At 37.8% G+C, this 25,545-nt stretch overlaps 1 protein-coding gene across 1 annotated transcript in view; it reads right to left on the reverse strand.

The window, feature by feature from the left end:
* LOC109061730 (vacuolar protein sorting-associated protein 13D-like) overlaps window positions 1-22,144 on the reverse strand; it is a 45,649-nt gene extending 23,505 nt beyond the window's left edge. The window contains 42 exon segments of the mRNA XM_042713101.1: window positions 29-181; window positions 270-375; window positions 836-910; window positions 3,281-3,406; window positions 3,531-3,671; window positions 4,400-4,489; window positions 4,579-4,776; window positions 4,874-4,948; window positions 5,233-5,434; window positions 5,513-5,668; window positions 5,787-5,920; window positions 6,485-6,756; window positions 6,840-7,052; window positions 7,138-7,253; window positions 7,602-7,773; window positions 7,859-8,072; window positions 8,285-8,435; window positions 9,492-9,674; window positions 10,677-10,857; window positions 10,958-11,084; window positions 11,179-11,269; window positions 11,433-12,515; window positions 12,604-12,752; window positions 12,861-15,113; window positions 15,215-15,347; window positions 15,434-15,564; window positions 15,655-15,834; window positions 15,939-16,005; window positions 16,129-16,259; window positions 16,355-16,537; window positions 16,713-16,917; window positions 17,115-17,216; window positions 17,365-17,533; window positions 17,699-17,799; window positions 18,138-18,308; window positions 18,395-18,499; window positions 18,586-18,702; window positions 18,808-18,888; window positions 19,128-19,318; window positions 20,209-20,286; window positions 20,381-20,573; window positions 21,622-22,144. Of these exon segments, the coding sequence (XP_042569035.1) occupies window positions 29-181; window positions 270-375; window positions 836-910; window positions 3,281-3,406; window positions 3,531-3,671; window positions 4,400-4,489; window positions 4,579-4,776; window positions 4,874-4,948; window positions 5,233-5,434; window positions 5,513-5,668; window positions 5,787-5,920; window positions 6,485-6,756; window positions 6,840-7,052; window positions 7,138-7,253; window positions 7,602-7,773; window positions 7,859-8,072; window positions 8,285-8,435; window positions 9,492-9,674; window positions 10,677-10,857; window positions 10,958-11,084; window positions 11,179-11,269; window positions 11,433-12,515; window positions 12,604-12,752; window positions 12,861-15,113; window positions 15,215-15,347; window positions 15,434-15,564; window positions 15,655-15,834; window positions 15,939-16,005; window positions 16,129-16,259; window positions 16,355-16,537; window positions 16,713-16,917; window positions 17,115-17,216; window positions 17,365-17,533; window positions 17,699-17,799; window positions 18,138-18,308; window positions 18,395-18,499; window positions 18,586-18,702; window positions 18,808-18,888; window positions 19,128-19,318; window positions 20,209-20,286; window positions 20,381-20,477 (8,903 nt within the window). The 5' untranslated portion in view covers window positions 20,478-20,573; window positions 21,622-22,144.
* Window positions 22,145-25,545: the final 3,401 nt, after the last annotated feature.

The following is a 25,545-nucleotide window of genomic DNA, read 5'->3' on the forward strand; positions in this document are numbered from 1 at the left end:
TTCAAAGCCAATTACACCCTTCTGCTACCTGTGTCGCAATTTTTCCCGGGCCTCAAACTCAAATGGGATCTCCTCCCCTGGCAGCACCTCTCTCCACTGGCTGATGTCGTACCAACCATCCCACCCACACCCACACAAAACATATATCCAGCAATAACTACTTCAGACAGACACACCCACTCTACACACAAAAAACAACAACCATTCATACAAACTATTAAATAAAATACAAATAAATATTGTAGGAATAATATATGCGCTCTTCTGACCTGGTTGGTGTGGTAGTGAGAGTAGCAAACCACATTGTGCAGCCAGTATGATTGCGTAAGGCATATGGCACAAATGGCTGCCTCCTCTTGGAAAGCTTCATATCCGCTGAAACATGGCATGAATATAAAATCAGCCACAGGCTTCTATTAAGATTGTGGACTAGGCCAGCTATCAGGTATTATGCAACAAATACTGACTTTGAAAACATTTTGTCTGGAAATGAACATGAAATGTGCCTCCATAAAGTACAGCCCAAATCATATTTAGATTTAGAATGGAGAGATTGCACAAAAAGGAAAGGCTATCAATGGCATCAGTGACAATTTCACAACACATTCATTAACTCTGTAATAAGAAGGCATGATTCAAAGAAAAAGATCATAAACCACTATTTAACACAAAACAGGTTTAATATATATGGCTGTGGGTTAATGCACGGGGTAAATGAGGGGTTAGGCCTACAACAAAAGCACAGAACCCAGAGAAAGAGGCTGTCCTATGCTCTATAACACCAAACACAATCTTCTGACTTCTCTAAAGTTGGCTGCGCATCTATGAACTGTACCTCGGGCAAGAATCTGCTGCTCGAGGCAAGTCAAGCTGGTAGAGCTTCTAGTTCTAAGGTAGACAAGAGGAAGACCTGACAGCAGAGAGAAAGGGTTAGGGAAAAGAGAAGAGAAGAGAAAGAGACATGCTAGGAGGCTGTGGGAAGAGGAGGTGAGACGCATACGGTCAAAGACAAGGTTAGAATGAAACGCACACATCTTGATAGTATATGCTGTGAACTTATCTAAAAGCACTTTGAAAACAGTTCATTGTTAGTCACTAATTCAACATGATTTTAAGATTTATGTTTATATTTGTTGTTAATGGACATTTTCTAGATTTCAAAAGTAACTAAACCTGATTCAAACTGTGACTTATGTTAAAATACATTTATTTGATGGATGTACCGTTTCAAATAATTAACATTAACTTAAAAGATAAACATTAAAGTGTGTGATTTAAGTGTTTTGATGTATAAAAAAAATCAGAATCTTATTTTGCAATTACACTAACTATAAGTAAATGTTTTTAGGTTGATTTCTCAGATACAGAGTGTGTTTGGGACCCCTGTTTGATAATTTTTAAAGAAAAATAAAAATTTAATAAAATAAGTATTAATAAATAAATAAATATTATTTCTTTTTTAAAGAAATTAATACTTTTATTTGGTGAGGATGCATTAAATTGATCAAAAGTGAGAGTAAGGACATTTATGTTACAAAAGGTTCAAATCCTATTTGAACAACTGAAATTTTTCTGTTTATATAAATGGATGTTTTATTATTTCATTGTTATGCAGACGACACTCAAATATATGTGCCTATCAAGCATAATGGTGGACTGTGTGCTTTAATTGCCTGTTTGTCTGACATTAAGGCTTGGATGTCTAAAAACTTCTTAAACTTAAACGAGAGTAAGACAATTGTGTTTGGACCATTAGCTGTCTCTAGCAGCTTAAATCATATGTTGGGCAGCTTAGCTGCTTATGTAAAACCATCTATTAAAAACTTAGGTGTTGTTTTTGACTCTGCTCTGTTATTTGATAAGCAGGTAACTGCAGTAGTTGAGACTACTGGCCAAAGTCAAAAGCTTTTTACCTTCTGCTGAGTTCAAGAGAGTAATACATGCATTTAGCCTATATCTTCGGTCTACTGCAATTCAATCTATATAGGTTAGGGGTGACCCCGAATAATCGACGATTCGATGCTTCGATTCCAGAAGCCTGATTCGACTCCCAATCTCACAGTTGAATATTCGCAGAGGTGTTACGATCATGCCATTTTGGCTATATGGGGGTGCTCAATGTCTAATTTCACATAGAACTACCGGTTTTCTCCCAATAAGTTAATATACAGCCTATTATGATAATTAACGTTATAATAAGAGTACCGTTGTAAAAAATGTTCTTAGGGTTTCGCTGACGTTTAATGTTTAACTATCTTTTAATCAAAACAAAAAACATTATTTACCTTGTTTGTATCTGTGAGGCATCCGTTCCACATTTTCTCTCTGTTAAATACATTCGTAACACCCCTAATATAGGTATTGAACAATCCTATATGAACCGCTTGCAATTAGTCCAAAATGCAGCTGCTAGATTTCTTACTGGTACACGTAAATTTGAGCACATCACCTCCGTCTTACTCTCTCTGCATTGGTTGCTGGTATGTTTTAGATTAGAGTTCCAAATTATGGAACAGCCTACCTTTATCTATTAGGATAAGCCCTATAGAATCTCTGTTTAAAGTAAAACTTAAACCCTACCTTTTAGAAGAGGCATATAATATGTGAGTTGTCCTGAGCTTGTTTTTCCTCTATGTTTTATGATGTTTTATTATTTTGATTTTACAAAATTTGTACGGCACAATGGTCAAAGAATATTGTTGTATTGTGCTATATAAATAAAGTAAAAAAAAAAAAGAAAAGATTTATATTACAAATAAATGCTGTTAGTTTGAACTATCTATTCATTAAAGAATACTAAAAAAAAAAAAAAAAAAAAAAAAATTACCAAAAAAATATCAAAAAGCACAACTACATTCAAAATAAAAAAAAATAAAAAATGAACATCAAACAACAAATAATAATATTAGAATGATTTCTGATGAAAATTCAGCTTTGATATCACAGGAGTAAATCAAACTGTAAAATAGTTACTTTAAATTGTGATAATATTTCACTTACACTCAGATTAATGCAATTGTGGTGAATATAAGGGACATCTTTCAAAAACATAAAAAAAAAAAAAAAATCTTACTGACCCCAAGCTTTTGAACAATAATATACATATGGTGACACTTGTGAAGCAAAAATTACATACTTCAGATTTAAAAATTATATATAAGGTATATTATCTAATCTAATCTAATGTAAGACACAGTGTAACACAAAGTGTTGCAGTGCAGTTCATCTTTTATTAAGAGCTGAAAGAAAGGTTAAGGTTAAGTAAACAGCTGCTACTCACTCTGGCCAAAAGACGGGGGGTCCACTGATGATCCCATCCAAGACAAGGCAGAGGAGGGCTGTGGTGACTGCACATCTTCCTTGCAGTAATCTGCTAACCATGAAGTCTTGGTGGTGCTGTACTGCTCTGTGTGTCAAAACGACAGGCCCACAGCAGAGTGTCAGAAGTAACATACCACTCATACATATGGAAGCAAACAGTTAGAGAAAAGCATGGAGGCCTATGAGTGTGTTTGACCCAGACTATGTACCCAGTAAGACAGAGGTGATGTTGACATCCAGCCTCTGCTTGGCCCCAACTCCGATCTTCAGACGAGGAGGATGGAGCCGGCCTGCCGCCTGTCGCTGCCAGTCCAGGAAACATGGCCAAGGCTCGATGAATGGCTCCCAGCCTAAAGACCGGCAGACACAAATGTGTGTGCTTATGAATGTACACAGAAATACATAGTGAACAGTTAACACTCAGTTCACAATTAGTTTACAACTCAATACTTGAAAATGACCCATATGGTCACTTCTTATCACGATTATAGTGACCTAAATTAGCACGGTTATCAGCATTATCACATTTTTGTTAAAATGTGCTGGAAATGTTCAAAAAAGTACTGACACATAAATTGTGCTTTGTATTTAAATTCAACAAACACTATATACAATTACTCTTTGTTTGCATAAACACTAAAACAATAACATTACCAATGATGTCCGGATTTTAAATGACAACATGACTGACAACAGTTTATCTAATAGCATGTACGAAATGTTCAAATAAAGCTTTGAAAAAATTTCATAAAATGGTAAACCTCACATTTCAGCCTTTAAATAAAGAAAGGGGTTAAGTCATAATGATAAATGATTAATAAATGATCATATGTATTTTATCTGCTTCATAAATAATTCTAGATACCTTATCGAGTATATGAGTTGTTCAAATCGTGGTAATCAAATACAGTTTTAATGATAATTCAAATATGAAATGGTAATACTAAGCATGGGGAATTGTATCATGATTTATCATCAAACCAGTAATCGTTCCACCCCTAATTTGAACTGTAGAAATGATTGACTAATTTTGAGAAGGTACTGAGATCCAGGGTGGCACATAATACTGAGATCTCACCTGAAAATTCTCTGTTGTAATAATCTCCAGATAGAGTGAAACTAGCCTTGCCTTCCTGCATAGACCCAATCCTCTGGAGAACATAAAGACCTGCGACAGAGGAGAAAAGCTGCTACAGAACTTCCTGTCTACAGTATATTATAGACATTTGGAGTATAACAGAATGCAATCCTCCTCACGTGAGAAGGTGAGCTCTGCCAGAGGGACATCACAGTCTAGACAGTCATCGATGAAGCAGATACACACGCTCTCGGCCTTCACTTCCACTCCAGATAGGGGAGGAGCCGAGTGGCTGCTGGAGTCTGAGTCAGTTCGGCTTCGGCCGGACATGCTCTCTGCGTTCTCCAATAGCCATGTGGCAGCTTGGTCCAACTGACCTGTAATTCAACACACACACACCCACATATAGACAACGAATCACACAATTCCCATACGTGTTTTCTGCAATTTTGGTAGACAGTTGCACTGGGGTACCTTTACAGTGAATGAGTGCCCGTCTGCAGTCTTCTCTTCTGAATCCAAGATCTTGTAACCGTTTAAGCTGTCCGTCTAAAATTAAATAATTTAAGAAATATTTAACTTCAGCAAAGCTGTTTTTTAATGACTTCACATATTTAGTTCAAGGGATTATTCACCCAAAAAATAAACAAATTTTCACAGATCAAATCAGTGTTCATGCTTTGGACAATGCCACTTCTTTATAGTGGATGTCAATATTTTCAGTAAATATCACTTTTTCACAACAAGGTTATCATTTGACTATATTTTTATTTCTGGGTGAACTATCTGTTTAAGATATTCAAATAGATTTTTTTTTTTATCAGTGAACAAACCCAGTAAAGCCTCTGTCTTTTGCCTGAAGCTGTCCTTTGTTTTGGAGGGGGTGTCTGTGCTGGCAGTGGATGCTGTACTCTCAGCTTCAGCGGCAGTGTCTGAAGGGCCGGCAGATCCTGTGGTCGGAATGGACTTAGCTATTGCCAGGAAAAGCTGCACATCATTGTAGGAAAGACGGATGTCTAGAGCTGGAAACTGGATCTGGGGGGGGAAACGAAATTTAAAATTGTGCACCTATAGTTCATCCTGACCTGTGGTTCAGTTTAACTCAATACTGACCTCCAAGAGAGGTGGAAAGTCCTCTATGTTGAAGGCATCGAGGAGTCCTGAACTGCTCTGGTACGTTGGGCTGCCACAGAGCTCCATTTGTACATTGACAGGATCAATGATAGACAAAGCTGTTTCCTGTTCGCTCCCCAGTCGACAGGAGAATACCTAATCAGGGGAGAAACAAAAGATAAAAAAAAAATTAAATCTGACCATCAAACCAATCAAAACAATCCTTTCTTTTGTGTCATGGATATTATAAAATCATAGATGTCCAGGACATTACCTCAATGCCTGCTAGGCTGCCAGAGAAAGGCCTGTCCAGAAGTCGAGGCTTGTATGTGAGCACAGTAGTTCCTTTCAGAATGATAGCATTGGTATCCAAACATGAAGAATCTTCAACGACCACAAACTCTGTCCCTGAAAGAAAAAATGAGACAGTGCATTTTCATATAAATTGCCGTAACTGGATTATTTTAATATTGTAATAATATTTTACAATAATACTTATATATAAAAAAATCCACATAAAAAAATATATAGCTTTCTTTATACTTTAAGAAATGTAAGTTAACGGTTGTATGTGTGTGTGTGTGTGTGTGTGTGTGTGTGTGTGTGTGTGTGTGTATATATATATATATATATATATATATATATATATATATATATATATATATATATATATATATTATATATATATATATATATATATATATATATATAATATATATATATATATATATATTATACTTTAAGAAATGTAGTATATATATATATAGCTACCTATATAAATATATAGCTTTCTTTATACTTTAAGAAATGTAAGTCTCTCATAAGCAAATTTGGACGCCTCAAATTTTTCATTGCCGTCAGAAGTCTGAAAGCCCTGCTCTAATGCAGTGAAATGAATGTGTGATTTACATGTTCAGAAATGTTGGGACATTGTAAGTGTTAGAAAGTAACACAATATTGTTAAGATGTTACCTGTCACATTGATTTTGACCTCCAGGTGTTTATCTTGAGTGACTGGCACAGTGGATCGCTTAGTGACAACACCACTCTTGACTGTTTTGGGCATGACGGCCCCTGTGCTGCCTTGGTCACTGCTGCCACTAGGCCAGCGCTGGTGGGTAGGCGCTGTTCCTTTTTCTGCAGGCATGTGCAGGAAGTCCCTCACCAGCTGTAGCCAATCAAAAATGAGGAAAACTCGCAGATTGTTTAAAACCACAGTGAAGCATGAGGAGTCCCGTGTAGATCTGTGAGACAGAGAGAATATACAGTAGAACAAGCATTTACTCTTTAGATGCATTTACATGTACTTTCAGTAGCAGCCCCAGACCTGTAGTGTAGCTCCAGCTGCAGTGAGGCTCGGTTGGTGCCAGTCCTGGATGGCTGCAGAATGCAATCGAACACATTTTGTTTGCCTTCAGTGGGTCCACTGCTCCCAGTGAACCGTGTGTCATGTGCCAGGAGTGAATGAGACACCAGATTCACTGACCTGGAGCTATTAGAGAAACACTCGAACAGGAGCTTTGATTTCATAAAGTCAAACCTGTTAGGAGTGAAAGACAAAATCAGTTATCCCTATAGACTATAAAAAAGTGCAAAGAAATAAAACATTTTGAACAAAGCAGTACCTGGCCAAGGAGTTGTTATGACCTGTGGATTTAGGGCTGTCCAGTAGCTCCAGACTGACATCCTTCATGTCCACCAGAAGAGACAGGGATGTGTACACATCGCCACTTAACACAGTCTGCATGAGGACACTTGGATTACTACATTCTGAATAGCCTGCAAAGCCTGTAAATCTTCTTTTGAAATCATTTTATTTTGGGATTTTTGCCTGTTATATTTACAATGACACATTTTTATATTGTGACAGGTATGCAAAGCCGGCAAATTACTTTTTTTAATATAAACAAATAAGCCATTCTTCATCATTATATCAGTGGTCAGCAATGTTTTTCAATTAAAAGTATTTTTAGTGGCGATTTTGTCCAGCTTAAAATCACATGATAAACAAATGCCTGTTATAAATGTGAACCACAAAAGTGTTCCCATTTCAAAATGAGTATCAGCAAAGCTACTGTTATAAGCTCACATAGGTGCTGGGGTCTTGCAGATTGTAAGGTCTGAGGAACTCCTCCACAGTTTCTCCCAGGTTGTGCTCCAAGAGTCCGCGGATCAGCTGATACCTCTCCAGGTCTAAGGAACAGTGGACAGAAGACAGGCTGCCGTGGATGGACATGTCCGGGACAGCATGACTTAGTTCCCTGAGACAAGGCATAAATGAAAAACATGTTAAAAACAAAGACAAATTAAACTGGGAGTACGTTCGAATAAGGACAAATGACTGACTTGTCAAGGTTGCGCTCCACTTTCAGCTTTAGATGGCAGTGCTCCTTTAGCAGACTCTCTCCACTCCTACGCACTGAGTAGGATGGGAAGACCAAGTCTGTTTCCAGATGCTTTCCACCACTGTCCCATAGCTCACAGGGCAACCGCTCTGCTGCAAATATGTCCATCTCCTGAAGGTCCAGAGCTATACAGTCCAGCAGACACACATAGTCTTCTGTAACACAAGGACATGTCAGTTACCACAAGAGCATATACACACATACAGAAGGATCCATAGAATGAGTCCACCGGTAAAAATGCTTTTAGCATTGAGGTTAGGGTTAACTTCAAAATTACAACACTTTGGTTTTGCTTATCCTGGTTTGAGATCATTTGCACCCTATTTGTTTCCCACAATAATGTGTATCTGAGATTCTGGGTGCTGACCTGGACTCGATGGCACATCTGCTTCTGGGATAGATCCCAGGCCAGGCTGCGGTCTGCCCAGGGTAAATCCAGAAGTTGTGCTGGAACTTGAAGACTTTTTATCACTAGTCTTCCCATTATCAGAGGCAGACTGGGCATCCTTCACTCGATCCCAGGAATGATTATTATGTTAATAAACAACCAAAGAGAGATGTAATAATAATAATAATAATAATAGAAATTTAATTGGAAATAAGATTGCATGATCTTAAAATATTGAGATTTAAAAGATACTAACAAAAGTGTGAGCTTAGTTCAGTGCGCACTGCAGCCGAAATACTGATGTAGAAAACAGTGTTGGCATCACCATATTTCACTCACATAGGATTATTACTTTGAATTCACAAATACTTCACTAACCTTAAAAGACATGCATGGCTCAATTTTAATATAAAATATAGGTATAATTCACCCAAAAATTAAAATTCATTATTTACTTCATGTCATTCCAACACCATAAAAAGATGTTTTAAATAATGTTTACATAGATCTTTGCCATACAGCAGATAGTAAAAGAACATCATAAGAGCAAGTAAATAATGACATACTTGTCATTTTTGGGTGAAAATTACATAAAATTTGATTGAATTGGAAATTCAACTGGAATTTACTCGATGTGAAACTCTTTGTATAAGTCATGAAAAAAGCAAAGACAGAAGGGACACCATCATATTACCGAATAAGAAACACACACCAGATTAGCATTCCTTGATACCTTATAATGTGAGGGATCCTTGTATGAATTAGCATGCAAAATCAAATTCTTCAAACACAAATGTAAGATGAATGTTAATGTTCATAAGCTGTTATTATTAATTTTGGTCTCATATTCACACAAACTGTAGACAACCACACAGGGATTAAATTAAAGTTGAATCCATACTATTAGAATATTTCTACTGAAAAACTGTGACCTTAACCATGCGGAGTAAAGAATGGGTCTACAGCACTTTCCTCAATGCTTGTTTGAGAAAATCAAGCTATCAACCTAAAATGTTTTTCCCTCAAGTCTTTTCACATTTTGAAATAATTCTCAGATTGCAATCTGACAGTAAAATGCTCCTTAAATGCATCCCACAGGTTCAGTATGGTGGTGTAGTGTTTATGTGGTTACGGCAGAACTCACCAGAGAAGGGAAAAAGGTATGTGCCATTGTAAGTTTCTCTACCTTATCTCTGAGAGAGAAGGTGCCATGAGTGCCAGCAGGCAGGAAGCGGTTACGCACTCGGAGTTGGCCCAGGTTGGCCACTATTAGGCGTTTAGAGCGGGAGCTCTCTGGGATCAAGAGGACAGGAGCACCTGCCTCAATGTCCAGCAGTACACGAGCGGCTCGCTGTGGGCGCTCACGCACCTGTAGGGTAGAAAATTAATTAAAACAATCCCCTTTAAAGGTCACTACAATGCCATGACATCTCACTACACGTCCAAATAAAGTCATCTATTTTTAAATGTTAAGCTAATTTAGAGTGATTATATGAAGGTATACAACATAACATAACATAGCAATGTTATGTATTTTTGTTCTTCATGTTTAGACAGACTCAGTACAAAGTCGTTCATTTGACTGTGATTTTAAATAATAGATATCACCTCACTTCTGGATTGCGCCAAAAATAGAATAGAGTGCGGTTAATCATTAAATATGAGAATTAATGTATTCGAAATGACGTGTCACATTATATTACCAATATAACAATGCTCAAATTTAACACTTCCACTTCTTTGCATTTAGCCTTCGGTCAGTAAGATGAGCTTTGCATACTACCTAAGCATTACGCATATCATCATGAATATACATTAATGTCTTTTAAATTACACATAACATTAAATTATCAAAGCTAAAATGATCAAATGAAACTTGTTTTCAGTTAGCATGCTAACATCTTAGCATGGCACTAACTGGTTAAAAAAGTTCAAAATTTTTATTAGCTAGAACAAGAATGCACAATGACCCTGTTATCTGACAAACCCAGAACAAAACCATTATCTGTGAAAGCAACAAAATTCTCATTTGACCTACAGATCTGGGCATTTCAAAATACAAAGAAAACCAACCCATTTGCAAGATAACAATGTTTTTTAAGATTAATAAATCAAATCAACAAAAACCTATATAATAAATGCAAATATTGGAACTTTACTAATGCAACATGTGCAAAGGACAAAGGACTGAGAGTAAGACACGAGAATGTCCTAATGGGTAACTGCTGATTTTTAGACTATAGTTTGCAAGAGTGGATTAGAGTCAGGACAGACAGCTCAGTGTCCAGCCTCATCACCAATGTCTCCAACATTTTAATTTATTCTGTCCTAAGGTTACCATTGAACAAACATAATTAAAATGGGCCCTTACTGCCTGACCCTCAACGGCTGCTCTCTGCCTGCCCAGGACGTCCTGTAGCTGTGTGAAGTGTTGGATGAAGGCCACCACCTCAGCCTGGAAGCGCTGGGTATGGACATACTGTACTGAGGCCATCTTAAGAGACACCTTTATATCATATTCCCGCTCCAAATAGGGGTCAGGTTCACCATACCTGGAGATACAGGTCAAAACTAAATCATGGACACACAAAAAATATGGACCTATATGTAATATGCATTAATTAAATTACAGAAAAAAAAGGAAGAAAATACTTGTGTATGTCATAGACAAGGGCCTCTCCACCATGTGTTGTGAATCGCTCTCTGTATAGATCCCCATGGGGTGTCAAATCACTCAGTGACAAACTTCCCAGACTTCCTTGCAATGCCATATCTCCATCTAAAATTGTAACACACATACATTTAGCAAACAACGATTTTCAGAAAAAAGCCTTTTTTCTCATTTAAACAAATTTCATTATAATTATACACACCAATCATTTCCATATGCGTTAACAGTTTAGAGACACTAGCTTTAGCAAGCTCATTGGACTTCTTCCTCAGTACCAGTGATAAAGAGTGAACCTACGGAGGAAGTACACAAGTCATTTTCTTCATAAAGTTTATGCTGTCCATTATTTTTTTTTTTAATGTAAGAAAACATGTTGTTTATAAAATATATATTTTTTAAAACATTAATTGGTATAATAATTATTCATTATTATTTATTTCATTATTTCTACTGTACCTTTAAATCTAGCTTTGTATTGACCCTTTCCCCAATCTCTGTATACAAATCTCCTAGATCACTGAGGGTACTATTTTCCAATAAGTGCTCAGATATAGGCTGAGGTGTGGTGGAAGGCATTTTCACAGCATGGTTATTAGCAGTAGAGCCGATGCCAAAGAAGTCTAGAATCATGACCCAGGTTTGCAGTGTGATGAGAATATCCAGGCAGTTGAAGTCCACATCTACACTACGGCCGATGCTGCCATATCGTGTCTTAAACTCTGGGTGCCGCCTATCAACCATTAGCATGTTGATATGTACCAAAGAATCATCAAAGTCTGGTCGCGGGTGTGGAGATGGAGTTTGGCGGGATGGGGATGGAGGAGGGGTGCTGGGGCACTCTGCATTCTCTTTGCTCTTTCGACTGGGAGCAGATGGTGTACTGGGGTGCCTCTGATAGAACTGGAAAACATTCTGTGCCTCTTCAAATTGTGCTGGAAGAGAACGAGGCATTTCTGGGTACAGAACATTGGACGTTGTTGGGCAAGATTGTGACAGGTATTCCTTTGGACTAAAGGTGGAGGGCTTTGGAGCACCTCTGGACACCATGAGGTGTTTGTACTTTGATTCAGGGTTTGACTCTAGCAGGTCTTCCATTAACAAGGAGTGAAGGGCTAGTTGGATGGAGACTGAATGGGGATGATCTTTAGTGAAGTCTCCCACCAGGTCTTGAAAGCGAAGACTGACCAACCCTTGGCATCCTTGGCTAAGGTCTCCGCTCAACTGCACTTGCAGCTCAGTGACCCGAAAGATGGCCCTCACTTGGGTAAAAGAGGGAGGCTGGAGAGGGGGGCTCTCGTTTTGCAGTGGAAGTGTTGCTGAAAGGGATGACGACAAGGAGGAGTAAGATAGGCCAACATTAGGAGGGTCACGGGCAAAGAGTCCACCTTGCAGATCAGGGAAGCGATGTGGTTTAGTGGAGGAAGGCGTGGGAGGTGGTGGTGTGGGGGGCTCACTGGGCGTAACTCTCTGATCTTCGATGAAGGAGAGATTATCGAGAGTCTGAAGGACCTGCTCATACACAGGCTTGCACAGACACACCTGACAGAAAATACGACAATTTAAAAATCAGGAACGTATATATGATAAAGAGACAACTTTTATGTTAAGCATTTTTGTAGTGATTTACCTGGATGGCATTAACAAATCTGCCTTCCACTTTCATTAGCCCAGTGCTCTGGTAAGGTTCTTCACATGAAAAGGTAAAGTGTAAGTTTTCATCAACAGGGACTTTCTCAATAGTGAGCTGGATGCTGGCATCTTTTAGAATATGAAATGCTGAAAGAAGAAGACATAAAGATAGAGATGTTCAAAGGTGCCTTGAAATGAATGAAATATAAAGGGGGAAGAGCTTCATGAACTCCCCAAATTTTATTGACAACTTACCTTTTCCTCGGCTTAAGTGCTCAAAGAAGTCATGACGTGTAAATTGTGGCTCGTTCAGATTAATATTGCCTCCATGAGAAGGTGAGGGTCCAGATGTGGAGCTGCTGTTAAGTCGTGCTCCTTTTCTTAAAACCAAGTTGCTTGTGTTGACAGAATAGAGTCTTATATCTTTTATTTCAACCTGCAGTTTCTCCCCTTCTGAATCATGCCCTGTAAGAAAGTTTTGAATTCGTATGCTCCCTAAATGTCCAACAAGCAGCTCAGGGTGACCAGGTTTTCTAGGAATAGACACCACTGGGGATTCTATACTGACATCTAGAGTCAGCTTGACCAGAAAAGAATCCAAGCCTTGTTCCTTTTCAGGGACACAGAAACCATCTTCCTCAAAAGGGTCAAGTGCCCAGGTACACTGACTCTGCCTTCTAGATCTTCTGTATGGGTTCTCAAAGAGAGATACCATACCACTGTACTCTGCTGTTTTTGTTGCCAATACAGTAGAGACCTTTGTAGCTGCAGTCTTCAGCATAGACCGGAAGTTGTCCTCTACTTCATTTGCTGATAAACTGAGTTCTTTCAGGAACTTGGCTGAGTGGTTATAGTGTAAAGATGCCATCTGAAGTTGGAGGGAGCATTCTCCCTGAGATTTTTCCATAAAGCAGAAACTCAAAGCTTCAGATGGTGCCATGCCAGCAATAGAAAAAAATGCCACACCATCTGTGGAGGAGCTGTCTTCTACACTTCCAATACTGACCACAAACTGACTTCTGCCACCTTCCTGAGTCAAGTCTATGAGCTGAATGCATCCTAGAGAACCATTGACATCCAATCGTCTTCCCATTGAAACATTGACTTTTGTCCCATTTATACTGGCCGTAGCAATTTTTATGGCTTTCTTCTCACCTCCCAAAACAGTCCCGCTGGTAACAGTTCGCAAAAGCAGCAAGTTTAACCTGTGAATTTCAACAGTTAACTCCTTATTCTGGCCATTAGTGGACTGATAGCTCTCCTCATTCTCTTCTCCATTAGGCAGTGGTGCTAGCTGTTGTGTTGGAGAGTTTTCATCTTTGGGGAAAGACTGCTGAAGGAATTTTAAAAGCTCTACCATTGTTTCAGGGTTAAGGATGATATCCAGGTTGTTGACTTGCATGGAGGTGACCTGATGAGAGCGGTCCAAGTTCACAGAGGGGCAGTCTGAGCTGACAAACTGGTATTCCAACTTAATGAGTACCTCCTGGTCTCTCAGGGGAGAGCCCGGTGGAGATGCCTTGTCAAAATCAAGACCTGAGGAGACCCTGTGCAAAGTTGGCAGTTCTGGAGATTTACCGTCTGGTGAGACAGGTGATGTGGGGTGGCTCTCTCGCAGACTTCCAGTAGGTACATCAAAACTTAGGTGTTTGTGAGAAGCAACAAGAAGATCAAAGTCAGAGCCATACGTCTGCAATGTATCCACAAGGTAGAGCCCATGGACTGTGAGGGAAACCATAGCATCATAAGGTCGCTTTACAAAATGTGCATTTGTTCCAAATACTTTCAGAACAGAAATATACCGGCCTCCACTTTCAATGCCAAGTTGCATGTAATTGATTTTAAACTCTACTAACAGCAGTCTAGATTCCACAAGCACCTCTCGAGTATGTTGCTCAAGTGTCATCACACTCTTGGTAAGATTTTTATCAGAACTCTGGAGCTTCCAATCACTATCTTCCCTCTGAAAGATCTTCTCATGACGAAGTGTAAGATTGTCAGGGGATTTGAGGTTCTCCCCCTGTTTCTCATCTCCATCTGCCCTTGAATTACCAAGTCTAGCCAGGCAGCTTCTCAAGGCAGTCATCTTCTCCAGGTTGATGTGCACTTTGAGGTCTGGTAGTGTTCCTGAGAGAACAGCCCCTGGAAACTGAGGGTCTGATGTGTATCGTAGTCTTTGCTCTAGCTGTAGTAGGACATTGAATTTCTCCACCACATGAGTTGGGCCCACTTCACTGTCCTGCAGATGCTTCCAGTTGTCTTTATAGTGACCAACCATGATCTGTAGGTCTTTGAAAGATAAGGAGTACTTCTCATATAGGTTCTTGCTGACTATTTGGGCACCTTCTGGTGACTTAAGGCTGGTAATATCACAGGGCCTCTCCTGACCTTTGACATCCACCTCTTTCTCTGGAGGTGGAGTCCCAGGAGGTGTTGCTAATGGTGTCTGGAATTCTTCATCACTTTCTCCATCTGTCTGAGAGGTCTTAAGATTTGTTTTATGATCTTCTGTGGGAGGACAAATAAAACTGTCACAAGTTGCCATCAACTGCAATAAATTCAGAATGTATTGAAAGGCTACAGCAGAAAATTTGATTTGAACCGGTTACCTTGGGAATTAGTAAGAAGAATACGCCCAAGGTCTACCACAACTAGCATGGGGTCTTCAGACTGAAAATCATCTGGGAAGATGACTTGAGGGGCACATATATCTAATTTCATAGTCCACTGCTTACTGTTCTCCTGTGAAAGGAAAACCACAACAGAAATATAACTTAATAACTAACTGAGACTATAACTGATAGCCATTTAATAAAGTCCTCTCTTACAATGAACTCTCCAACTAGCAGCTGATCAATGGTTTGTCTGATTTCTGCCTTGGTTTGCATCTTGAGCTTGTTGTATTGCCTCCTGGCTGCTTCAGCCACTCTCAGCTCTAACTCAGACTGATATCCGAATCCTAGAAAATGTCATATAAAACATAATGTACTGATATTTCACAAAACCCATGTAAAATAATTTAAGACAGATGCTTATCCTCAATGCACACCTGAGGTGTGGACCCTTCCTTTGTAGAAAAACTCAGCCACTTTTTTGATAGCCTGAGGGTTATAAATGATATTGAGAGGACTGGTATTGACCTCCAGTCTCCTCTCAAATTTGCTTCTTATTGGATTACGTTCATAAATCATCTCAAAGACAGGAGGGGCTGAAGATTCCACATCAGAGCCTGAAAAAAGACAAAATAAGAAGTTCTTAATCAGCCTTCATAGACATTTATATGTATATATGTATTTTCATACAACAGATATATATTTTTAATTGATTACTCACATAGATTGCTCATTTCTGTGCAGTTAGTCTGCTCAAAAGGTTGACTGATAGCAACTGCAACCTTGTCCAAAATGTAGAAAAGTTATATGAAATCTATTATTACAGTTATCTTTCTGTAACAGATATTTTCAACACATGCAGATGACTGTTCTATAGCAACAATTAACTTTAAATATGAGAAAAAACTAACCGGTTTTGGTGAAACAAGGACAGGAAAGATGGAGCCCTGGGTAGTAAGATCACGGAGAAACAGCCCACCAAGTTTCACTGTGAATAATGAAGACTCTGAGCGAGGAAGAGACTCAACTCCGATCTTCACACCTGTAAAGCAAAATTAGAAACATAAAATCAACATTCAAAATTGATTCTAAGCCACTGAGACTTTTTTGCTATAATATATAATATTATACACACACCTGAAAACTCCAGCTGAATAACCCCGCTCTCATTCAAAAGAGGTTTCATTTTGTCGTGATGGTACAAGGTGACAGCTGCTTTCTCAAGGGTAAAGTCCAACCGTGCAAAGAGATGATCCCTTCTTGTAAAGGTATTTAGTGTTTGTGAATCCTCCAAAGGATCAAAGAGATCATCTGTCTCAGCTGTATAGAGGAGAGGAGGCACTTGATACATGGTGCATAATACTACGGAAATGTTCTATATAAATGCAATTTAATATAAAAACTAAAATTTCCGCAAGAAATTACTACATGCAGAAATTATTTAAAAATCATCATTATAAACCCATTCTCCAGTTATCATAAATGGAAAACTCACCAAGAATTTCCCACTGGGCAGTGCCTGGTAAAAGGTCATCTGAAACTGGTTGTCCATCTGGCCCTCTTTCACTTCCCCCATACCAGCCACCCCAGCCTGGGAACCAAGACTGCAGATACTGGATCATGCCAGAACTCCCACTTTTAGGTATAGAGCCTGAGGGAGAGGAGGCTGGGGTCTCGTTTATCATTGGCTCTCGTAGACTCTATATGGAAATAAGGATGAATAAAATACATGATTAATTAGTGTTAGGTGGGATTGGATTTAACAAATATATGGACAGTGATTATGTTGATAACATTTGTATTTAGTATAAAGCTACACAGTATAACCCATGACTTTCCACTTTGACATTTTCAAAGACCCACAACTGTGCCACTAAAGTAAGTCATCTCAGCTTGCCTCTGCAATTTCCTCATGTTTGCGGAAGGAGACATAAACAGTTTCCCGGAGAATCTGCAACTCCTCCAGTGTCTGTTCATCTTCAATCCTCTCTAACTCACTCTATTGAAGTGAAAGGCACAGATTACAGATTATGTAAGATTTCAAAATCATTTTCAAACTCAAGAAACACTCACGGAAAGGTGATTACCGAGACAGTGTGGCAATCTAACGTCTATACTCTTCAATCCTGTAAGTCCATAATTCTTACCTCCTCCTGTGGACTCAAAGTATCTCCTTTAAGCCTCTGGAAATACAGGCTTGTGTAGAGTTTAGCATCACGCGCCCTGTGCAGAGCAAAGTCCCAGCTTCCCTGTCTGCGCTGTTCCCTGATCTCATTCAGGTTGGCATTAATAGCAAACATCCACCACTGCCGACAGCTTCAACATTAAAGGAGACATTATTCTAGTAAACAATACCATTGTGTAACTAAATAATTTTCAGGTTTTAATCAACATGAACTATTAAGAGGTTTTTAAAGCTTATTTCAAAACATAATTAAGCTTGTTTGCAAGGGAATAGAAAAAAAAAAGAAATCTCATTACTTTCCAGAAATGGGAAGTTTGGGTCTCCACTTTCGAAAAAGCATCTCTCTTTCTCGCCGGTCCAGTTCTTTGAGGAATGCCATCACCTGTTGATACTGAACCTGTAAACAAGCACCAGTTTAAATCATAAATGTGAGTTAAACTGTAAAAGACAAAACTAAAAGTAGTTTCACATTTAGTATATTTTAAATGAACCAAACCCAGTTTGGTTAAAGTCAACCAGAAAAGGAACCAGTTGCAAGTGACTACTCAGTACTTTTGGTGTTCACATTGAAGCAGATTTAAAAGGGGACATCATCGCACAAATCAAACAAACAACAAAAACTGCTCCAGTTTACAATATCGGCCCAATATTCCTTGGAGTGCTCATATTAGGTGAAAGAAAACAGCCTAAAGGAAAGGTCCACAAAAGGTACCTTGAGTATAAAAAAAAAGTTACCTGTGACAGACGAAGTGAGAGGGGTTCCAACTGCACTTGGCCCTCAATCCGAGGCGTGTTACGAGATCGTAGTGGTTCTTTAGAGGCATTCCTCCTCAGGAGCACAGAGGCACATACTGGCTCAAATATATACTGATGCTCACGGCTCTGCATACATTCACTCATCATGTCCTATAACAGACAATTGGTCAAGAAACAGTTTACAAGAAGCACTAGCCATTGTGCTATTGAGTGTCCTGACATTTTCAAAAACCTACCTGTACTTCTGTTGAGGGAAGATCTCCAAGCATGGTGCACTCCGTGTCCCAGTACACGCTGAATTCACCGATTTCCAGCTCCTTCTGTCGAATAAGCTTCTGAGCCTGTGAGTGAAGAGTTTACCTTTCATGTTCTGACATGAAAAGACAGAGCCACTTCATGAAAATGCCAAATAATATGGATAACTCACTGGTTCTTTGGAGCAGTTCTGTGCGGATACATTCTTGATACAAACACCAAAGGCATAGGGTTTCTCAGGGTTGGAGAAATCGTCTTCGAATCGTAAGTGGACACCTTGAATTTTCAACTTATAACACATACAGAATAGCAAAATGAATATTATTTCTGAAATTAAACTATAACAACAGCAGAGTGCAAGGAAGGAAGTAACTATGACAATAGTGAAAATTACCTCTATATTCTCAACTATTCTAGTCACAACAGACGCTGTGACAGAGTACCAGTAAGATTCCCCTTTCTGCTCACATTCACTCTGATAAAATACAAAATAATCATTAAAAAAACACATACACGACTGAACTGCACATTTCATATATAAGAACTTCTAAGTGATTCATATATCACTGTACAATATAATAAACAAAATCAAATAGAATGTAACAAACAATCAAGTCACTTAACCTATTGTCTGTACATTAGTACACAAGTTAAATATGAAATTCATCAGCATTTAACTACAGCAATTCAATGACATTTTCTAACAACCTGTACCTTCCACTTGTCCTCTAGTGCCTTGAGCAGCTGTTTCTTCTGCTCTCTCTCAGCTTCTCTTTCTCGTACATCATCATATTCCTGTGGGAGCGCCGGGCCGATAATAAGGTTCAGCTGGGACATGCAGATGACCCATGGGTCACTGTGGGGTCGATAAAAGGGGATCTGGAGGGTGATCTTCCCAATGACCCCTGCAAAAAATACACACAGTATTTATGAAATACATGTAGAATTTTACATACACACCAGTGTTCAATAGTTAGGGATTGGATATTTTTTTTAAATGTTTTTGAAAGACATCTCTTATGCTCACCAAACCTGCATTGATTTGATTAAACTACAGTAAAATTACACTTTAAAATAAATGAATTTTCAATTTGAATTTATATTTTGCCAAATTTTCAGCAGTCATTACTCCAGTCTTCAGTGTCACATGATCCTCATGCGGATTTGCTGCTCCAGAAACATTTATTAATATTATTATCACTGTTGAAAACAGTTGTCCTGCTTAATATTTTGTGCAAACTGTGACGCATGTCGGCTAATCCTGTTCTGACACAGTACTTCTGCTGTGCAAGTGTTTCCTTAATTCCAAGAATTAAGATCACAAGATGGAAATACCCAACCCTTAGTTAGCAGAAATAACATTTCAAGTGATGTTTGTGCAAAGACAGATCAAAATACATTCATTTAGGTTTAAATATTCACTTAGATTAACACCTAAAACGTAAATATTACTTCTGACATCTATGCTTAAAATGGCATACAAACACAAAATCAATACTCCACTCATCACTGGCCTGGTTAAAGCTAATTTTCTCAAACTAGGGTACTAGTTAGGTTATCTCACAGTGGCCACCATGCTGAGATAACATGACCAGGCAAATACTACTCACGTTATCTTGAAAAGCCTCTCTATAAACAGACACTTTTTGTTGTTTGATAAATGAATCAACAGGGTTTATCCATAAGGGCACACCAACATGTGTAGTATAAAGTCCAAGGTAATTCAGCCAGCAAAACAGACAAATTACTTACTGAAACTGACTGGTTACAGCCCAAATGTTGTGGTAACACTAACCTGCTTTGACCTCAAAGGGCAGATCAAATTCTCGGAGAGCATCTTTTCTTAGTGGAAGGTTCTCCAACTCCACTGCCCCTGGATAAAACAAAATGCAAACTCCACAAAATGATACACAACACAGACAGTAAGCTCCGAATAGCACAAACTGAAAAAAAATGCATTCAAATACCTTTGAGAAGAGCAATAGAGAGCTGGTCAGTATTAAGGTTGCTCACATATTTGCCCAGATATGTGTTGAGCACCCAGGCAACAAGTCCCTCCAACATTATAGGAAGGGAACAGTGCACTGGGATTAGTCAGTTAAAGTAAATCCTAGCAGCCGATGAACTTCACACTTAGCTTTCACTCTAGTCATCTGAAGTCTGAGGAGTCAAAGACACAAACAAAACATAAAGCTTTAGCAGTGCTCCTAAATCAGTGGTTCTCAACCTTTTTGACTTCAATGCCTCCTATTATCTACATCAATTTGAAGGTCCCTCGACTTCCCTATTTGTTCGTGAATTATTGGATGATGATTAAGGATTTTCTACCCGATTAATTATTTTAGAGCTTGGCATGGAAAAATGAGAATTCATTTAAAAAATTCACATGGAGTTATAAGATTTTATTATGCTTTACGTGACTTTTCCAGGTCTAGAAATCACACTTAAAATTATTCCATATAGTCAGGTTTTTCAAGATTGTGGGAAACCTGGTTCTTCAAAGAAATAAAGAAAAGCTGCTGAGGGAGCTTTATTGGAAATGTACAAAACTTATGAGAAAAAAAAATTGGTGAACATGATTAGAAAAGAATAAATAGAATAAACACACACACACACACACACACACACACACACAAATAGTGTGACCACCATGAATGGAGAGAAAAAAAAATACTGAGAATTTTTTTGGGGTAAAATAAACAAACCAGCCCTACAAAAACATTAATCAAAATAAATAAATAAACAAGCACAGTCAAATGATTAATCACGATTAATTGTATATATATATATATATATATATATATATATATATATATATATATATATATATATATATATATTTTTTTTTTTTTTTTTTTTTTTTTTTTTTACTTAAACACTGGACATGAAGTGAATAGTATCAGGAATTTAATGCTTGTTATGTCTAATTTGAAATCATCTTGAGGCCTGGATGTCTTATGAGGCCCCCTAGTGGACCCTGGCTCCTGGGTTGAGAACCACAGTCCTAAACAATTATTTGCCAAAATGATTTTTCTGAGTATTTGCTGGATAGTTCTAGTTTGTACAGCAGAACCTTAGGGGTGACAGCCTCATTTTAACTGCATCTTTTCCCATACAATGAAAGTGAGGCTTTTTATTTTTTTGCAACTCATGATGGTGAGTTAAATTACAGAATATTAATTTTAATTTAACTATGTAGTGGACCTACCATTGTTTTGAGACGTCTGTTCCTCGGTCAGCCGCAGTCTATGATCATTTCAGTCCAAACAGTGAGGATCTCCAATGTCCAAGCCAAGCCAAGCAAAGTCCTCTTGTCTGAAGAGAAGCTGTCCTTGCTGGCTTAAAAGAAAGTAAAATATCTCCTTTCTTTTTAAAGACCCTTACATAACACACCTCGACTGACAACCACACACGAAAACACACTGCTGTTTGTGACGAACAGAACAGCAGATCTCTCTGTGACTCAGGCAGTGACACTGAGGCAGCGCTAGCCGGTGCGCTCGTCCTTTAGCATTGCATAGCACTGCCTGCCAACTTTAAACCTTGACAAATAACTGAACAGAGTGACCGGTCACAGTCCGTAGTTTAGTTCTGCATCGGTCCGAGGCTCTTGAGAAATACGCTGTGACCTGTAGGGAGAATTTGTCGTAGGTCCTCTGCGTTCATCTCTCAACTTCCAACATGTCAAACTGAATTCATAAAACGCTTCCTGGAACCTGCGACGCTTCCGGTCACGTGCCAAAACAAAGCGATTTGTACCTACGTCATTGGGGTAAATGATCGTCATGTGACTTCTAGCGTTTAAATGTCGATCTGATAATATATTAATTACTTTTGGTCTGTTTTTCAGTAATGGTGCAAATATTAGGTCTTGAGTAATTACAGTAACCTATTATTGTACAGACCTATACAGATCTATTGTGCGTAGTCATATTGTTTTCAATGGTTGCAATTCCTGTTTCCTACACACGGGGGCGGAAGAGTTGCGTGTAAAGTGGCGGCAGTGCTATTCAGCTTCAACAAAAATGCCAAAATAAAACACTAATAGCTAAAAATACATAATAAAACACTAAAACCACTATATAAACATAAACACATTACATACAATAAAAAAATTTAAATAAATATATAAATATATCACCAATTTATATATATATATATATATATATATATATATATATATATATATATATATATATATATATATATATATATATATTTATATATTTTTTTTTTTTTTTTTTTTTTTTTTTTTTTTAATTGTCAAAAGAATAATTTAGACAATATACAGTTTAACTCAAGACTTCAAAATTGGTCCATATCACAATCAAAGCCATTAAAAACAGCAGCAAATACGTTTTAAAATTATTTATAATGTATCAATATTAATATATTTAAATTTATTATATTATAAATATATTTTTGATTATGTAAAGTAAGCTTCAGTAAACAAATTTACATTTGATGGTTAATCAAGTTGGATTACAAGAGATGAAAAGATAACTTTATTGTACTCAAATTATTATTATTTATTTATCTCTCAGCCATACTTGCTACACACGCACAATTAATTATACTAATGTATTACTAAATGCACTGTGCATGGTTATTTTATTTAATAATCATTACATCTATCTCATTTATCTCTATACTGTCAAACAGCAGCGTGTTCATGCATCTCTAATTACTAAACTTCACTACAGCGATCCCATGAATTCATTAGATCTGACAAAATGCACTAAGCGGTGTAATCCATACAGACCCTATATCCAGTGTAATCCCCCAGCTATATCAGGACTTTTAGAAGCCGTAGGGGTTGTTGTCCCATCTTCCCCCCATGCATTTCAGGGGCAAGGAGACATGAGGACTGTTTGCCACATATCTTGAGATGAAATATACCATTCTTCTGCTGAGCACATATAATAACAAAAATCCCAGCACGTGTTGAGCTCTGCACCCCCTGGCTGGTCGTGTGCAACCACATAATCCCAGCCTGCCCACAATAGAGTAGAAGGCCATCTGTTCAGCTCATAGCCCTTTAAAACTTCACATCTGGACAGTGGAGTGGGGGCAGTGCTCTTCCCCTCTCTTTCAGTCTATATCTCTTTTTTCTCCCCTCCTGGAGTTCACTATTGAGATTACATATTCTATCACTCTTTATTTTACTTAACATGATCATGCATTATAGTGATTCTTGATATCACATACTGTATGTCTGTAAGCGTAAATATCTCTTCTGAAGGTAATGTTCCCCAGAATACTGTATAACTTAAAGGGATACTCCACCCCAAAATGAAAATTTTGTCATTAATCACTTATCCCCATGTCGCTTTTGCTTTGTTCATCTTCAGAACACATTGCTCTTCTGTGTCCTTCGCGCCACAAGGGTGCGCTGTTTTCTTTTAAATCAAAGCTAAATACACGTAGAAACAGCGTGTCCTTGTGGTGCGGATGACACAGAAGCGCATACGCAGCACGGTGATATGGAGTGACGCAAAGGAGACTGTTGAGGAAGGAATTGTTGAATAAAGTTGTTATTTTGGTTTTATTCGCTTACAAAAAGTATTCCTGTCGCTTCATATAATCCAGATTGCACATCTGATGGCAGATGGAGTATTCTGAAGACGACTTTCATACCTTTTCTGGACCTTTACACTGTTATTTACTTGGCAGTCTATGGGACAGTCACAGGCCTCCAGGTTTTCATCCAAAATATCTTAAATTGTGTTCCGAAGACGAACGAAGCTTTTACGGGTTTGGAATGACATGAGGGTAAGTGATTAATGACAACATTTTCATTTTGGGGTGGAGTATCCCTTTAACCTGAATACAACTGTCTTTAGTTTACCTTTACCTGATTCCAAACCAGTGGTTCTCAGCTAGTTTTGCTTCAAAATCAGGATTTTACTTTGGACATCAAATGATAACTTTTCAAAAACCCATGTGTCAAAAAGTACATTTTAAAATATATGCTAAAAATGCTGCAAACTGCAGCTTAAGATATTCTTTAGACTGAAAATATAATTTGTTTCAACTTTCATTTGCTAAAAATATAATACAAAACGTACGACAAGAGGCAAGAAAATATATTTCTAATTTCATGGGTAAATGCAAAATGTATTTATATATTAATATGATTAAAAATATGAGGAAATATAAGCAACTAAACGTTATCAAAAATATATCTATGTAAATAAATTTTAAAATCTATTTTAGCCATTTTTAAATATATTAATTTGTATTTATTATTGGAAATATATCTGCTTTATGGGAAGTACAATTATCCTTAAAATCAACCACTGAAATATTGCCACGAACTGTACAGAGGTGAGGATTTGGGACACAACCTGTCCTCATTGGCTGGTTAATTTAAACAGTTTTAATTTGGTATCCTGAATACATGCTTATATCATTAATTGCATTTTATTATCTGCATTTTGCATTTCTCCGATCAAAAAAGACACTGCTCCAAACCATTATAATACAGCAAATATATACATTTTATCTTGAGATAAAATACACCATTTTTCACCAATCTTAGCAATGCTTTCTGAAAGCTCGAAAATGAACAATGTACAGTGGAAAAGAATCACCCCTTTTAAAACAATCACGTTTTGTTGCTTTGCAGCATGAAATTAATAAGAACACAGTTTTTGTTTTTTCCAGCTGTATTTACTCAGTGCAACTTATAACATCCAAGTGAAAGATATAACAACGACATGTCAGAAAAAATAAAAATAAAATACAGAATCACTGATTCGGAAAAAGCTTCACCCCCTTGTGACAGTATTTTGTTGAACCACCTTTTGCTTTATTTACAGCCTTTAGTCTGTTGGGATTTGTCTCTACTAACTTTACACATCTAGACTTTGCAATATTTGCCCACTCTTTTTTTGCCGAACTGCTCAAGTTCAGTTAAATTTGATGGTGATGGTTTGTGGACTGCAGTCTTAAAGTCGTTCCACAGATTTTAAATGGGGCTTAAAGGGATAGTTCACCCAAAAATGAAAATTTGATGTTTATCTGCTTACTCCCAGGGAATCCAAGATGTAGGTGACTTTGTTTCTTCAGCAGAACACAAATTATGATTTTTAGCTCCAGTCGTTGCAGTCTCTCAGTCGTACAATGCATG

This window comes from Cyprinus carpio, chromosome A23, assembly GCF_018340385.1.
Source record: "Cyprinus carpio isolate SPL01 chromosome A23, ASM1834038v1, whole genome shotgun sequence".
Classification (NCBI taxonomy): domain Eukaryota; kingdom Metazoa; phylum Chordata; class Actinopteri; order Cypriniformes; family Cyprinidae; genus Cyprinus; species Cyprinus carpio.